We start from the raw sequence: 17893 nt of genomic DNA on the forward strand, positions 1-17893 counted from the left end.
TGTGGGCATGTCGTACATGCATGCAAACACTTGCATGACCAAACTATAGGAAAGATATCAGAGATATGTTGACACATTCTTAACATGCATTGGAAACACACAATTCTGAATAGTATTTCACATAACTCTGCATTAATAAAAGATTTAAACAAATGCTTATTTCACTGCAAAAATAATATAATAATGATAATGTAATATATTCCTCAGTTATTATCAAGATTAGTAGTAGAATACAACTTTTTCCATGTCAAGCACTCAGAAGTTTCTTATCATTTCCTAATGTCAAAGTATTATATGTCTTTATGCAATAATTGCTTATATAAAATAAAGAGATAAATTAAAATTAATATTTGGGTTTTCTTAGAAACTAAGAAGTAACCACATGTCTTTATGCAATTGCCAGCTGACTAAAGAACATAAAGCTAGGTTTAAATACAGTGGGAAATGAGTTATTTCAATGCATCAGCCAGTAATGGATGTATTTTGATGTTATAGTCAAGAAATGCACAATGTCAATGATTGCTCAGAGCCTTATATTTTAAGTGATAGTCATGTAATTATATATATGTCAATTGAAAACTGAGATATTGAAAGTGAACTATTTAACTACCAAGTGAAAATACGTTCACGTTCTTTAAAAAAATTGAAAATCATCAATTTGTGCAAAAATGAAAAAATTTGTGTTCACCTATAAGGAAAAGTGTGTTTTGTTGTTTAAGTAAATATATAATTCATTTGCTAATTAAACAAATACTCAATGTTCTAACTCTCCTCAGTCCTGGATATGGTGATAAATCTGATCGTTTCTGTATTTACAGTTTACTCTATATAAGCAAACTATTAAAAATGCTATTTGTCATAAATTCAAAAATAATTATATTTTATAGCATCTATAATTGGTCAATTGCATTTATTTGTATTATCCTCTCTTTTCAGGCAATTTAACACAGTTGTGGTTTTATAGGGTTTTATACAATGAATGCCAGAGTTGTACAATTTTTGTACTTAGCTACATAAAGGTTTTCCTAATGAGAAAAATAATAATAAATCTGCTACCCAGTCCACCACTGGCACATCTCAAGCATACTTGCTTCTGCAAGGTTAACAACATAAGTTATTGGTTAAGTCAGTAGGCTTTATACACCTATGGGCCTTGTTTATAAAACTGTGCAAGTTAAATTGTTGGAGCACAAATGTATTTTGTTTGAGTTAGTATGTCGCCTTCTTGTCTAGGCAGAGGGAAAAAATAAATGGATACAAGACTGTGATCCTTTTGGAATAAAATCTTTAAATGCAAACATGATTACCATGGTAGACTAATTAATGTAGGTTTAATCTAGCAATATTGTATTTCATTTCTGTTTGGGGAGAGGTTTGCTGATTTGACCATACAGGGCATCTAGTCAGGGCTGATCTTGACTGTTTAGATAAAATTTATTTGACTTTGTCAGGTGACAAAATCTAGGGTGTGAAATGAGAGACTGGAAAAAAAGCAAGAAAGGAAAAAGAAAGAAAAAAAGACTGGCATATTTCCAGATAGTATTTATTTTAAGCATAGTGTATAGATGAGCAAATAGTTTCAAACAACTGTCCTTTGTGTAAAATATCCACTGTCTGTTGAATGTTTTCCATAAACCAGCACTGCAAAATGTCCTTTATTGGGCATAACGTACTTCACCTTCTTGCTTAGGTAAACATTTATGCTCTCTTGTAAAATAAAGCTTAGAGTCTCTCTGGAAATAGGACCCAAACCTGGGACCACATTAGCCAGTAGTTTCTAACACATGCTCTAAGAGGGAATCTGTATTAAATTTTATTTTAAATGTAAATATACACATTGTCCTATAAATATAGAATATATTAAATTTTAAAATATTTTGGTCAAAATAACTTTTATACACATAACCATCATACTGATTTCAGTGTCTGATTTTTGAAAGAAATACAAAACAGATATCAGTACAAAGATTATAAGTGTGGTTTTAAATAAAAATTTTCCTTTCTAAAATAATTGATCTAAACATGTACTTCATAACTCTAAGTATGTTATATATTAGCATTTACATTTGGTCTGACAAATTGATATAGAAGAACAAAGAAGCTTAGTCACTGAAAATTTAAAATGCTTGGAAGATCAGAACTTATAAAACAAAACTTAAAAGGTAAAAGGCATTTCCTTCAATGCTACTAGAGATGATTTTGACCAGTATCCCATGACTAAATTCTCCAAATGTTTAAAAATACAAAAGGAATTCTAAAGAATACACATGATAAATATCATAACCCTCTTGGAATAATTCTATGGTTTGCTTACATAATTACAATGCACAAATGTGTGATGTTTCATTTGTTAAATCTTTGTTATTTTGTTCAGTTAATATCTTTCTTTTTTTTCTCTTTTTATGTGTATATTTGTAAGAATTACTTTTAAATTTCATTGTCTAGAGAAATGGGGGTCAGATAAAAAGGAAGTAGTTTTAAACACTGAAATTTCTCTGCTACAGTTCTTATTAAAATTTGTTTCTAAGTAAAATAGAAAAAATCATTCACATACACTGCTGAGCATTAGTTATACTTCATTAGCTGGATGGTAAATGTAAACCCCACAGGTAGACAAGATTTCTTCCATCTACTCTCCTATCCTGAAACCCATTATTTTCAACCCTGAAGTTGTTTCTGCAAACTGCTCAGTGTCAAGTCTTGATAAAACTATTAGTTTAGCTTTTTCCACTCGCCCTCTTTCATTATTCTAAATTTTCAGCCATTGTGCATACAATGTCCAACATTTCTTGATTTAATAGATCAACATGCTCTCAGAAGTGGTATTGCAGGGGCCAAAAGTAGAGAGAGAGTAGGGGAATATTGTCTGTCATGGAGTCAGGGGGAGGGTGGGAAAGGTGGGGAGGGGTATACCCGGGATATTGGTGGTGGGGAATGTGCACCGGTGGAGGGATGGGTGTTTGATCATTGTGTGATTGTAACCCAAACATGAAAACTTATAACTATCGCATGATGATTCAATAAAATAAAAAAAAAATAGATCAACATGCATCTATCCTCTTCTCATGAATATTACAAGGAACATTTTTTTCAGGCTTTTAGACCACAGTTGGTACTCAGGATTTACATCCTGGCTCTGTACTTGTAACTTCTAACAGTGCCTTTGGGACCATTTGAAGTGCCAGGGATTGAAGCATATCAATATGTACAAGGGAAGCGCCTTAATCCCTGTGCTATCTCTGCAGTCCCAGTTTTTTTTTTTTCACTAAAAAGGATGGTTTTATTGGCAAAGCTTCCTGACACCCTTTGATTGATCACTGGTAATATGTGCAAGTATTTTAGTAAAGGTGGGTATCACTACTTAGAGAAAGTCATTGAGTTGGAAAAGCTTAACCTGTCTCCGTAACCATCAACATCACCACAGGTCTGCTCCATCATGTGACACAATATTGTTCCCAGCCCTATGAGTGATAGATAAACATTAGAATTCAAGGTGAGAGCATTCTATGTATAGTGTTTCTTTAAGACTTCAACATGAGCTAGAATTTGAAAATTTTCTTCATAGTCCTGAAACTGGATCGATAGCACAGCAAGTAGAGCATTTGCCCTGCATGCGGCTGACCGGGGTTTAATTCCTCCATCCCTCTCAGAGAGCCCAGCAAGCTACTGAGAGTATCCCGCCCACAGGACAGAGCCTAGCAAGCTACCCGTGGGGTATTCGATATGCCAAAAACAGTAACAACATGTCTCAAAATGGAGATGTTACTGGTGCCCAATCAAGCAAATTGATGAACAATGGGACGACAGTGCTATGACAGTGCTATAGTTCTGAATCTACTGCCTTGAGACCAGAAATCCTTTTCAATCCTCAAAATATTGTTCATGTCTTTTCTTACTTGCTCCTGAATATAACAACCACTCCCTCCAAATGGAACCACTGATCTGACAATGAAAATTTCAAAACACAATCCCCCCACTTAAAGATTCCTTAGTGGTTTTGTTTATTCCTCATTTTCAAGATATATGTGAATGAAACTGTGTTGGGGGAAAGGGAGAGGGTTGCTAATTAATTAAAAATTAAGTCTTAACTAGAATTACAATCCTCAATGATCACATAGAAGTAATTTTCTGTTATTATTTTCCCAGTTACAATGAGGACAAAGGCTCCAAATTCTTATTTATATAGTTGCAACTTAAACTTAAAAATTGAGAACTGAATAACAAATGATACATGAACACTGAAAAATGCACTGGGGTTCAAAAGACCACCAGTGAACAATTCGCATCTAGAAAAATAATTCATAATTCATCTCAAAAATGCAAACCATATAACTATCACAACTTCAGTCTCCCTCTTTCCCAGTTAAGTGTACTTAGCTGTACTTGCTAGATTATCACAGAGGGAAAAGCACCCTGTCTTCCATACTTTCTGGTACAGGATGAAGTTAAAAGTTGAAAATAGGGGCTGAAGAGACAGTTTAGGTAGGGTTATTGTTTTGCGCTCAATAGAAGTGAATTAAATCCCTGGCATCCCATATAGTTCCCTGAGCAATGCCAGAGCTGGAGTAAGCTCTGAGGTTTACTAAGTGTGGACCCAAAAATAAAATGAAGGAAGGAAAGAAAGAAAGAAAGAAAGAAAGAAAGAAAGAAAGAAAGAAAGAAAGAAAGAAAGAAAGAAAGAAAGAAAGAAAGAAAGAAAGAAAGAAAGAAAGAAAGAAAGAAAGAAAGAAAGAAAGAAAGAAAGAAAGAAAGAAGTTAACTGCAGGCTACTTTCAACACTTCTACCAAACCTTCGACCAAATATTCTGGTATTACTTTTCAAGAGTATCACAGGTACTAGAATATTCATGTAATTTCTTTCTGATATCCAGATCTCTCTATATGTGCAGCAGGTGATGAGAATACTTCATTCTAGTGATTATTGCTGAGATAAGGGCATCTGGCTCTCCACAACTAGTTCTCTTTGCACAATTATAATTGAGGACAGAAGCACCAAATTCTTATTTATATGGTTGCAAACTAACCTTAAAAACTGGTAACTGAACAACAAATAATAATACATAAACATTATAACAAGTATTGGGGTTCAAAAGACCAACCAGTGGATAATTCATATTTAGAAACATAATTCATAATTCATCTCAAAAATGCAAACTATACCTTTAAGAACTATTATAAACATTTCTACATTCAAAAATACCAGAGCCCATTAGAATTTAGAGTAGTATTTGTGCTTTATCTGAAATTATTTAAAGGTCAGAGAAATGGCTCAAAGGAAGGAATATTGCATGAATGAAGCCCCAAGTTTGATCCCCTGGGTATCACTTCACCCTCTGAGCACCACAGTGGCCTCTAGCACAAGTGAACACAAAGAACCCTATACCTCCAGGCCCACACACAGAAAAATCAGGCCAGCAATGGCAGGGAATACTCTTAATAAAGACTCCTCATCTCCCAGCAGCACAGCTATGAATCAATTAATTTACCCAATATCCTTCAATTTATTTTTACCAAATAATTAAGTAATTCAAAAGTAATGCATACACATTATCTGATTTTAAAACAATTTCTGGTCATCTAAATGCACTTTTCTTTTTAGTGATATACTTAATGCGTATCTATACATATGTCCAGTTTTGTTTCTAATGATGCACACCTGAAACTTATGTAATATATAATAGAATGATGCTTCAATGATTAGTTATAAAAAGTGAAAAGAATATTTTTGAAGTCTATTTTCTTGGTGAACTTAATGAGAAAAAAATTAGAAAATCTTGGATAAACATTCTCCCTTTCCAGATGAATCATTGAAAGCACAGAGCATGTTTACTATAAATAGTATGCACTTTGCTTTATATTTTCAATTGATCTATTCCCAAATCATCTAGAATACTCTAAGCAACATCATAACAGATGCATGTGGGATATAATCCTAATGGTGCTATAAAAATTCATAGCACTGTAGCACTATCGTCCCACTGTTCATCGATTTGCTCAAGCGGGCACCAGTAATGTTGTGAAACTTGTTATTACTGTTTTTGGCATATCGAATATGCCACGGGGAGCTTGCCAGGCTCTGCCATGTGGGCAGGATATTCTCAGTAGCTTGCTGGGCTCTCTGAGAAGGATGGAGGAATCAAACCTGGGTCGGGCATGTGCAAGGCAAACGCCCTACCCGCTGTGCTATCACTCCAGTCCCATGAATAAAAATTTATATTTGTGGAAAATCAAGTTTCCCCTATAGTTCAAATCTGAGGACCATGATGACAAAGGTGTAAATGTTAGAAAGGGAATTTGCATTAAATGGACACAAACACCAAAAGTAATTGTATCTCCCATAAAGAATGTTAATCATTCATTTTCCTTTCCCTGGGGAAAAAATAAGGGTTCAGTTCACATGACAATCTCAATCTACTGACTCACGGGAATAAGTGAGTCTATTTTATGTAACTCCCAGGGTAGGCTCAAAGTCTTCTCTTATCAGTCTCAGATAATCCTTTGGATCCACCTTTCATTATACAGTCCCTTACTTCCCTCCCTTATGTCCTAACACACAGTATTTATCCCCTTCCTAAAGAGCATTCACCCTTTATTCTATATGCCTCCCTTGAAGTATGCTACCTTGACAAAAATCTCAACCTTGTTAAACCTTTACATTGAATCACATTGAATCATAATGTTACGAAGTACCCATGATTAAGTTCAGGCCTACAACATTCCAATATCAAATCCTTCACCAATTTGCACTACCTACATCTATGTCCCCAATTTCCCTCCCTGCCTCTATGTCAGGCGCTTTATCCTTCTACCACTGTCCTAGTATTCCCTTCCCTAGCCCATCCTTCCTCCCACCCCAACACCAGTGGCAAGCCTCCTACTGAAGATCAGTTCTCAGAGGGTCAATCTGGGTCAAGACAAGCTGCATTTATATCACACAACTCCACTGAGATGTCAATTTTCTTTTGCTATGCTATACTTCCCTTTTAGGGGTACTCCTGGCAGGGCTCAGGTGACCGTATGGGATAGACAAGTGCAAATGCAGAATGGACAAGTTGCGAGTCAAGTGCCCTACCCACACTATCAATCTATCTCCATCTATGCTTCCTTTTGTCATCCCTAATATGAGATAATAATATGACCCACTTTCCAAGTCAGAGCAATAGTACAGTCATAATAGGAAACTCAATAATAAAATTGTTCTTCATTTTGTTTGCAAGTGTGAAAAAAATTCCACGGTTTCATTTCTCCAAGGAATCAATTTTCAATGATCTGGGGAATTTATATAAAAATACATTTAAAAGAATATATTTAACTTGCTAAATTTTACTTTTATGTCTTAGTAACTCCAAAAATAACTAGAAGTCAAAAGCATTATCCTTTTACCAGTTGTTTATTATATGTATATATATGTATAAGTGTGTGTGTGTTTCCTTTTTTTACTATATTTAAAATTTTATTTATTTATTCCTTTTTTATTGAATCACCGTGAGATAGTTACAAAGCTGCCATGTTTGAATTTCAGTCATACAACAATCCATCACCCGCTCTCCACCAGTGAACATTTTCCACCATCAATGTCCCCAGTAACCCCCTTATTCCCCTCCATCCCAACCCTCCTCCTGCCTCTATGGCAGACAATTTCCCCCATATTCTCTCTACTTTTGGGCATTATGGTTTGCAATATAGATACTGAGAGTGCTTCCTTTTTTGAAATAACACATGTTCTCATTATAAAACTAGCTAAAACACTGCAGAGAACACTGAATAAAAGTCAAGAATGAAAGAGCTGGATGTCTATTCTGGCAAATAATAGTTAAGGCATTGGCCAACTTCACCAATTTTCTCCAATCTATAATAGAAATGAACTATCTTTCTCATGAGCATTTTACACATTCTAACAATAATTATTTAAAAAAAAGGAACCAATATTTAATTATAATTACATCACGATCATGATCACGAAATCCCATTGATCATCGATTTCTCCAGTGGGCTCAGTAACTTCTCATTTCATCCTTTCCCTGAGATCTTAGAAGTCCATCTCAACTCGGCCCTCCCAACAATGTCCCACTGGAGGCTCTTTCAGGGTCAGGGGAATGAGATCCAGCTTGTTACTGGATTTAGCATATAAATACACCATGGGAAGCTTGCAAGGCTGTCCCATGTGGGCAGGAAACTCTCAGAAACTTGCCATTGTCTCCCAGAGGGAGAAGTAGCTACAAGATACCACTTCTGAGAGCTTGCTTTTAAGTCTCTCTCTGGAAGTTGGCCGTTGATGGGATTACACACACCTGGGTTCCTCTGCTGGTATCTTCATGCATGAGGCCTGTCCAAAGCGTGGAGAGGGGCCTCGAGCATGGCTGTAGCTAAGTTCTGGTGGTCTTCAGCCGCCTGGAGATCTGCTCAGGGTGGGGAGGGAAGCTGGAGCCCATCCCCTCTGGGGAAGACAACCAGGTGTGCGGGCAAGAGACTCTCTTGTAATCTCTAATTACATATTTAATAGTTAATTCTAATAGTTAATTCTAATAACTAATTCCATCCCTTGAGATACTAATAAAGATAGCTGATATGAAAGATCTGAGAATATGCACCTTGCTTGTCAAAAGCATTTCTCTTGTTTAAAAAAAAATTATTGAGTTCTGTGATTTACAAGTTATCTATGATTGGAATCTGGGCATACAATGTTATAACACCAATCCCTTCACCAGTATCTACTTCCCTCCACCAAGGTCCAGAATTCCTTCCCACCTACCAGCCTGCTGCTATGACAGGCAGTTTTTTGTTTAAAAGTTTTAGACACTGTAGTTTATAATACTGTTACTGATAGTGTTTCACGCATAACATTTTATCACCTTCGAGCAGAACCTCTTACTCCTCCACCAGAGTGGCCACTTCCTTCCATCATTGTGACAGTGCTCCCCTCCCTTTCCTATCTCCCCAACTCCAAACTCTGCTGCATAGTAAGCTTCCTACTGATCAGTTCTCAATTTCTCAGTTTCTGTTCTCTTTTGGCATGTTATTTCCTGATTATGTTTTTTTTACATCTTGCATGTGGAAATCATTCTGTGTCTGTCCATTTCTTTATGACTAACTTTATTTAGCATGATACTCTACAGATCTACGCACATAGCAGGAAATTGAAGGATTTCAACTTTCCATACACCCAAATATTATTCCATTGTATATATCTACCATAGTTTCTTTATCCAGCTAAGTGTTCTTGGACACTTGGGTCATATCCAGATTTTGACTACTGTAAATAGTGCTGCAATGAATATAGACTGCAAATGTCTTCTTATGTACCTACAACCTTAGGTAATTTATTACTGGACAATTATCAAGACAATAGTATAGAGTCCTTGAGAGGGGTCAGTAGCAGAAAAGCAAAAAGAACATCAACAAGTTGATGCAAAGTTTCAATGTGAAGTCAAAATTAGAAAAACTTCACTGAAATTTCTAAATTAAATATAAAATATTGTCGGTCTTTATAGAGTATCCTAAACTACATTTTTTTAAATGTTTAAAATCAATCATCAAGTAGATAGAACAATAACAAAAAGAGCCCTGATTTATTGATTATATCAACCAAATTAATAATGAAATAACATGTAGATTACGTGATCATCTTATTTAAATTTCAAAATACATGATGCTGATACTTCAATATTTATAGAGGCTAGCAGTTTCAATAAATACATATTTAGCAGTAATTGTCCACAAGTCCATACTACCAGTTGACATTAAATGGAAGAAATGATAAAAAAAAAAAACCTGGGCTATTAATGCTGTAGTTAATACCTCTGTAATATTTCTATGCTCAGTATTACTAAACACATCTTAGGTATCTCGTGTTACAATATTTGTAATCTATTTCAAAGTAAGTGCCTGGAGGAAATGCAGTAGTTCGAATGAGTCAGTTAAAACCAAAAATTCATAGGCAGACCACATAGTCAGAAGAGCTGCCCAGCATTACATAAAAAAAAGCCCATGCTCTGAAGGCACTTAGACCAAGTATTTTAGCTATCTCTACTGAAGGCACTGAAACTTTGCTAATTAGCCAACAAATACCTAAAAATAAAGTTATATAAAATATATAGTGCAGCAGGTAGGACTCTTGCCTTACATGTGACAGATTTGAGTTTGATCCTGGTATCCCATATAGTATCTTTAGCCCTCCAGGAGTGATTCCTAAGTATAGTTCAGGAGTTAGCCCTTGAGCACTGCTGGATGTGAGCCAAAACAAAACAAACAAAACTGTTTAAAACTATAATAAAAAGTATTGATTAGAATATATGTTAGATATATTCTATCCCACCCTCTTCCACAATCAGAAAATAAGAATTAAGTGGAGTTTACAGCTGAAGTTTAATAACACTTCCTGATACTTAGTCCCTAAATAATCCTATGTTCAACCATTGGCTAAACTGGATTATCTGGTATAGACAAGAAAGGTCACAGATTCTTATCTCTGTCATCTTTCTGAATTTATGTGAAACAGAACTTTTAAATAGAGATGGCAGAAAGGTAGATGAATGACTTTGTTTATATATGTATGTATATATATATATATTCCAGTATCTATCTATATACAAGAGATAATGTCATCAGAAATGCTTTACCATTAAATTAAAACATTTAAATTAAAAATATTCTGCCTTGCATTTCTACCCAGGAAGTTTTTTGGTTTGTTTTGAGGCCCCACCTGGATTCAGGTCTTACTCCTGGTTCTGCACATTGTAATCAATCACTCTTGGTAGGCTTGGGTGACCATAGGGGATGCCAGGGATTAAACCTAGATGTACTGCATGCAAGACAAGTGCCTTACCAGCTATACTATCTCTCAATCCATTAAAAAAAATTTGTTTTAGAGTCACATCCTGCAGAGCTTTGGACTTACTACTGGTTCTATGCTCAGGGTTATGGGTTGCAGGAATCAAACATGGCTCAGTCAACCTGCACAGCAAGCTACTAGCCCACTGTCCTCCAGACCTCCGAGAAATAGTATTAATAGCACCCTTTTACTCACAAAAGTTATTATAATCTATAAGACATATTACATGGATATAGTGCTTATGAGACTGTAGAAAGTAAACATAAATCCTACAAACATTGAAATTCTTTTGTAGGTATTATTATCTATTAAAATGTAGGTAAAAGTTATGAATACCAACTTGACTCCTGAAATATGAATGAACACAGCAATTTTCATAACAATAAGCTATAAGGCTATAAAATATTTTTATAACACCAATTTTTGGAAATAAGAGTCTTGAATAATTCTATCCAGAACAAACTACAGTGGCTAAAATATATTTGTAAATTATCTAACAGAGGCATCAGAGAACTGACATATTAGAAATTTTCATGTTAAAGAAAAGGAGCAAGAGAATCCAAGGGAATTATCAAACTGGGAAACTGAATTTACTCTAAGAATAAAAACATTATCCCAACATATAAACTATTTACTGATAGTTTAATGGTGATCAGAACCAACCCAAGGTAAATGATGTAGACCACCTTAACAATGAAAGAGCTCTACGCTTGAGGAAACCAACTTATTCAGTAGATTAAAAAGTTGACAGTATGACAAGCTTCAGTTTGATTTTAGAACATACTATACTGAGCGCCCCCAAGCCAGAGCACAAGGCACAGTGAATCCTCTCTGAAAGTTGTCTTCGCTCCAGACTTTATTCTAAACCAATAGAGTGGGACTTTTTCCATGTAGCACATGAGCTTCATATTGAAAAACTTTTCATATTGAAAACTGTTCAAGCTTATGGGTAGAGCTTAGTAGCTACCAGAGAGACTCAAAATTGCATTTCATCAACTCAGACTTCCCTGTAATCTTCTTCAATCCATTCCCCTTCCTATACCTCCCTATACAAATTCATTATTTGTGGAGTGCTTAACATATTTGCTACATTAAAAAAAGCCCCATAAAAATAATTAATCCTTTTTCACTCTCTAAATTGCATGGAACATTGTATAGTTCACATGTGCCATTGTGGCCAAGACCCTACATTTACCTATCTGAACATGACTGAGCATATGTGCATAACTCGTTTGAGCTACTCAGAGTACGGTGCTCAGATCATAGAATCAAACTTTTCACAGCAGGACACTTAAAAATAAACATTACAGGGGACAGAAGGATAGTACAGGGAGCAAGACCCATGCCTTGCAAGCTACTAGTTCCAGTTTAATTCCTGGCACATGATCATCACCAAGTGCCTTCCTAGAGGGTTCCAAGCACAATAGAGTGTAGTCCTGTTGGTCCTCCAATATCCAGGCACTGCACTGCAGAGAGACAGCATCCTCAGCCCTGAAACTGTACTGACACTGGTGGCAAATCACTGGAAGGAACCTCCAGGCCACTGAGCTTGTGCTTTAAAACAAAGTACACTCAACTCTAAACTTTGTTAGAGTTTTGACGGGAAATAATAAAATAAATGATGCAGATGTTTATAATATATATACCACTCTGTAGATATCGATGCTAGTTTTATGAAAGCATGACCTTAGAGAACTGACAAAGTGAATGGAAAGAACAGAACTAATTAATGAAGAAGTTGAGTTCAAGTTTTGTCTGTTCCATTAATAAGCTATGTGACTTAATAAAGAAATGTGATTGCCAAAGGTCTTTTTATTCTTCTATACTAGAGGTCTTTAAAATTTTTATAGCTACTTCTACAATCAAATCAAAAATGTTTTGTTTTGTTTTGTTGTAATATTTTGTTGATTTCTTAATGGATGCATACCTTCAGAGAAGTCAATTTTATTCTAAGACCACAAATGAGTCACACAGTAAATCATGATACCAGACAATATATCAAAAGATAACAGAACTGTTTCACTAAAAGATATCTTTGATTGCTACTTCAGACTTTTAAGGCAGCTATTTTCTAAGAAAACTATGCTCAGGGTTTCAGAGTAACTCAAGCAATATTCTGAGAAGATAAAGTTTATGCATAGTTCTGTATGACCCTTCAACTACTGATGTTCATGCTATGTTATTATTAGTGTTGCATGTGAAACTAGCAATTTTTCAATGAACTCTCACTGGCTTTACCACAGACACAGATGTTAGAGGACTCCTCTGTTCATATGGTTCTCATTATTAACTCGGTTTGAATATTTGACTGAACAAAAGGACCATATCATTATTTTCAGATTTCATTCTATGACTTAACTGGCTTACAACTGCCAGCTTTAGAAATGCCAAGTACTTCTAGGCGCCAGTCTTGGCATTCTACTCTATGACTACTACCCCCAGTACTTCAGCTTCAGGAAGTCTCCTCACCAGCAAAACATTTTAATAAGAACATATATTGTGATTAAAGATTACTCATCAGCAGATTGGAATTGTGCTACTTATGAATTATTCCACAAAATATCTAAAGTCTAACACATAGTATCTGTATTCATCTTTAAAAAGTGAGTTAGAAAGCCAGTTAAATGTTTCCATGATTTATAATGTCTGTGGTATACTTTATAATGTCTGTGGTATACTTTAGTAGGTAAACTAGTATTCCGCCAGATAATTCAACGTTTTAGCCTGCTTAAAGACAGCTTAAGTGACATTCTGAAAATAAATTTATTTTTTTATTCATGTTTGGTAAATATCTCTCAGCATAAATGCAATAGAGAACTTGGCATAGGTATAACTGTCAATTGTAATTTTTTTTTTGCCTTTTGGGTCACAACCAGTGATGCTCAGGGTTTCTCCTGGCTCTGCACAAAGGAATTACTCCTGGAAGTGCTTGGAGGACCATATGAGATCCTGGGGATTGAACCCAGGCCGGCTGTGTGCAAGGCAAATGCCCTACCCACTGTACTATCACTCTGGCCCCATGACAGTCAATTGTAGATTAGAATCCAAGTATTAAAATATAGACACTTTTATTTTTTGGTCTATACCAGAGAAGCTCATGGGTTATCCTGGCTCTGCACTTCGGAAGCACTACTGGTGTTTCTCAGAGAACCATATGGGATGACCAGGATGGAACCCAGGTTGGCATATGCAAGACAAGCATCCTACCCATTTTACTATCACTCCATCCTCAAAAACTGCCTTTAAATTCTTAAAATTCACCAGAATTCCGAACAGAAATATTTCAAAATTTCTGTTAAAGATACAAATTAAAACATAAGAAAAAGATTGTTATTGTTTATGTCAGATCAAAAACAATAGTGGTGAAGAATGATTTAAAACTATCTTTTAAAAGCAATTAGAAAAGAAATTCAATTTATGTGTGAAAAATTCTAAGTGGCTGGTCGAAATAACTAAAAGACCAGTTTTCTGTCCTGAAAAAAGTTATACAGACTCAATTTGCTTCACTGTTTCTTTCAGAGTTTCCCAGCACCTCAGAAAAGGAGAGGAAGAGAGATACCTTCTGTCAGAAACAAGAGGGACACTTGATCATTTAGCCTTTCCAACAAATAGAAGTTTTTATTTTGGCAATCAAGTCTATAACTTGACAATTATAAGCATAAGATCATTTTAAAACGATTGAAGCCAGCTGCCCCCGCAATTCCTATATACCTCTTGAACTTTATCTCCTAAGAAATTTTATTTACTTCCCCTTCTTTATATTTTCCATCAAATATTGGAGACACAAGTCTCAACATATACTTTTTTCTGGCCAACTAGTTTCTCTAGATATTTTCAGGCTTTGATATATGGTCCTTTACTGGGCTTTCTCCAGTGTTCAGCATTTCCTCTTAAGTATAATGTCTAGCAGTAAATGCCTCAGATATAGTCAAACTAGTTACAGAAGACAGTGGGAATAGCAATTATGAGCTTAAATATTTATAAATACAGACTAAACACATCACATGATTATTAGGCTCAAATATGAAAAAACTATAGAAAAGCTAAATTAATAGCAACCTTTCCAAAAATAATCATGGGAAGAAGTTTGGTAACAGCTATAGAAAACATATTAACCTTAAAATATACAGATATATTATAAACATTTATCTACCAGTTATCACATATTTCAGTCCAAACTTGATATTCAAAAGTTGATTTTTTTGTTTTAATACTTACCATGTTGTATGTCTTTCATGTCTAAATGAAGACTAGACATTAATATTCCCACAGCTTGTGATCTTTTGTTGCTTAATAGCTTGACAACCTGCTCAAAAGGAAAGGGGAAATGTTAACTTGAACTTGAGTAATATGCTTAATAACATGTTACTTTTAATCCTGAATAAAGAAAAATAATGCCATTATTCAAAGTACTCAAAACTTATGTAAAAAGAGCTTTGGGGGTTAATCTTTTACATATATAAAATTTACATTTCCCTCAGTACTACTTACTATCAGCCACAATCTCGTGCTCTTTATCAGTTTAAGAACCAAACATGTCAATAAGTAAAATTTCTACTAGTTCAGAAAATGATTTTGCTTTATATCACTGTCACTGTCATCCCGTTGCTCATCTATTTGCTCAAGCAGGCACCAGTAACGTCTCCATTGTGAGACTTGTTGATACTGTTTTTGACATATCGAACACGCCATGGGTAGTTTGCCAGGCTCTGCCGTGCAGCCGAGATATTCTCAGTAGCTTGCCGGGCTCTCCGAGAGGGACAGAGGAATCGAACCCGGGTCGGTCACGTGCAAGGCAGTTGCCCTACCCTCTGTGCTATCGCTCCAGCCATTTTAGAGGTACAACTTACCAAACAGCATATGCTAGCATAGTGTCTATATCCTATATCCCTCTGCCACAATCCATGAAATATTATGCAACGTTTTGATAGTTAAGGTCAACAGTGAAGGTTAACAGTTAACATAAATTCCAATATAACAGTATACACAGAGAATCTGTTAGACCCAATTAATTTGACTACAAACTAGAAATGGTGTTATTATTCAGGCCTCCTTTTTTTTCTTATTAGTAAGGGACCTCCCAAGTATTTTCCAGGGGTCCTTGGGGTCACTCCCAACAATACTATGTAAGAGTTCATTGCTTGAGCTTGAGGATGCAGTGGTACTTAAGCCAGTGATGTGCTTGATACCTGTACTATCAGCCTGGTCCCAATTCAGGTCTTTTAGGAACCTCACTATTTGACAAGAAGTGCCTCTTGTCCTACATTTCTTCCCACATTTCCTATGTAAACTTTCAATATTTAAACTTTTAAAAATCAATATTAATAATAGAGGGATATGAATATCTAATCTGAAGAGCTGTGTAAAAGTCCACACACAAAATCTCATGAGAAGTTTTCCTTAAACTACATTGTCCAGAAAATTACACCCCACTGATCTTGTTTATGACTCTATTATCCCAGGCCCTAATTATGTGAAGGGCATTAATTTCTGCTAATGTTAAATATCTATAAGTAGATATAACACAGAAACAGTGGAAAAAGAAATGAAGATATTATTTACAATGACTAGAAATACTAGCTATTCAAACAACGATCACATTTGTTGGCCTTATTTTTCTTTGGGACTTAAATTGAGTAAATTAGAAAACTAATAAAATCATCATACCAGCTATCATGTACATAAAATAAAACAATATTTTTGATAACATAATTCATTATTTGTTCTCCAAAATCAGAATATAATGCTCTCAGAAGCACCAATCACAAAACACTTCACAGTCATATCTGGATATTTCCCCTGAAAAGGGTTAACATCTCTTATAAGCAGTCCTTCCTTAAAAAAAAATTCTTTTTATTTTATTCCCCTATGATTCTTTAAACATGTCATTACAGCTAGAACAAAAATAGCTTAGAACTTCAGTAAGAATACATTCATAAACCAAAAGCATCAACTAAGTCCTAAAACTTTTTTTTAATTACAGCTGTAGTCTAGGTACCATCCATGACAAAACTGATTTTACTTAGGCTTCTTCCAATTTTCTGCTTCTTAATACAGTAGGCATTTTTGATCCACAGGTCTTCTCCTCTTATTGGGGTACTAATAACATATCCAGAACTCCCTTACCTGAAATCTTCTCTTCAGCCAGTTCCTTCCAGTCCTTCTCAACCTTCTTAACTTAAAACATTCTGATTTCATCAGATGAAATCACTGTATATTCCAGATTTCTAATACCAGCACATTACTGTCCTTGCTCTATGACCCATATAGAAGGTCTCTACTCATATTTAGCCTGTCACTGTATTTCTTTATTTATACCTTCAATTCAGCAGAATCTTAAACTATCTGTAAAGTCTTCCTCATAATACTATGATCACTACATTCCTAACAAATATGTCCGCTTCAACTTACCACATTTTAAAATGTGTTTTACAGGATTATCTCACTATCTGTGGAATGACGAATAACTGGATGAAGGAATAGAACATAGCAAAATGAAGGTGCCCAAATCACACTTGATCCCAGAGTTTAGGAAGGAGCAGGACAGAGAAATAAATCAAGGTGTGAAGGAAGATGAGAAAGGAGAGTAATCGGGGAACAAAGGTGAGGGCTTCAGTTGTACTGATGATGTCGAAGAGTGGTTTAGTTGTATATCCAAAGCACAGACTTTACAACAATGAAAACATTAGATCTAAGCTGCAACCACAGAATTTTGTAATGTGCCTGTCAAGGTGGCAGACGGGGTGGGTAAGGGGCAGGGAATTGGAATATGGAAATACTAGTGGAGCAAAGTTGACACTGGTACTGGGATTGGTGTTGAAATATTATATGCCTAAAACTCAAGTATAAATAACTTTGAAAACCATGGTTCCTTAAGTAAAATTATTAAATAAATAAATAAAAATGTGTTCTTAACATTAGTTAATTTTAATCTACATCAAGAAGACATCCTTGGGGGTACATTGAAGACAAGGTCGGCAAAACCCTCCACAACACTGAAGCCAATGGTATCTTCAAAGATGACATAGTGGGCAAACAAATGAAAACAGATAAATAAATGAG

General features: G+C 35.2%; 1 protein-coding gene across 1 annotated transcript in view; it reads right to left on the reverse strand.

Annotated features, from left to right (window-relative positions):
• FMN2 (formin 2) overlaps window positions 1-17893 on the reverse strand; it is a 330212-nt gene that overhangs the window by 134765 nt on the left and 177554 nt on the right. The window contains exon 7 of the mRNA XM_055146884.1: window positions 15050-15137. Within this exon, the coding sequence (XP_055002859.1) occupies window positions 15050-15137 (88 nt within the window). The remainder of the gene's footprint in view (window positions 1-15049; window positions 15138-17893) is intronic.

Source organism: Sorex araneus, chromosome 9 (genome assembly GCF_027595985.1).
Source record: "Sorex araneus isolate mSorAra2 chromosome 9, mSorAra2.pri, whole genome shotgun sequence".
NCBI classification, from domain to species: domain Eukaryota; kingdom Metazoa; phylum Chordata; class Mammalia; order Eulipotyphla; family Soricidae; genus Sorex; species Sorex araneus.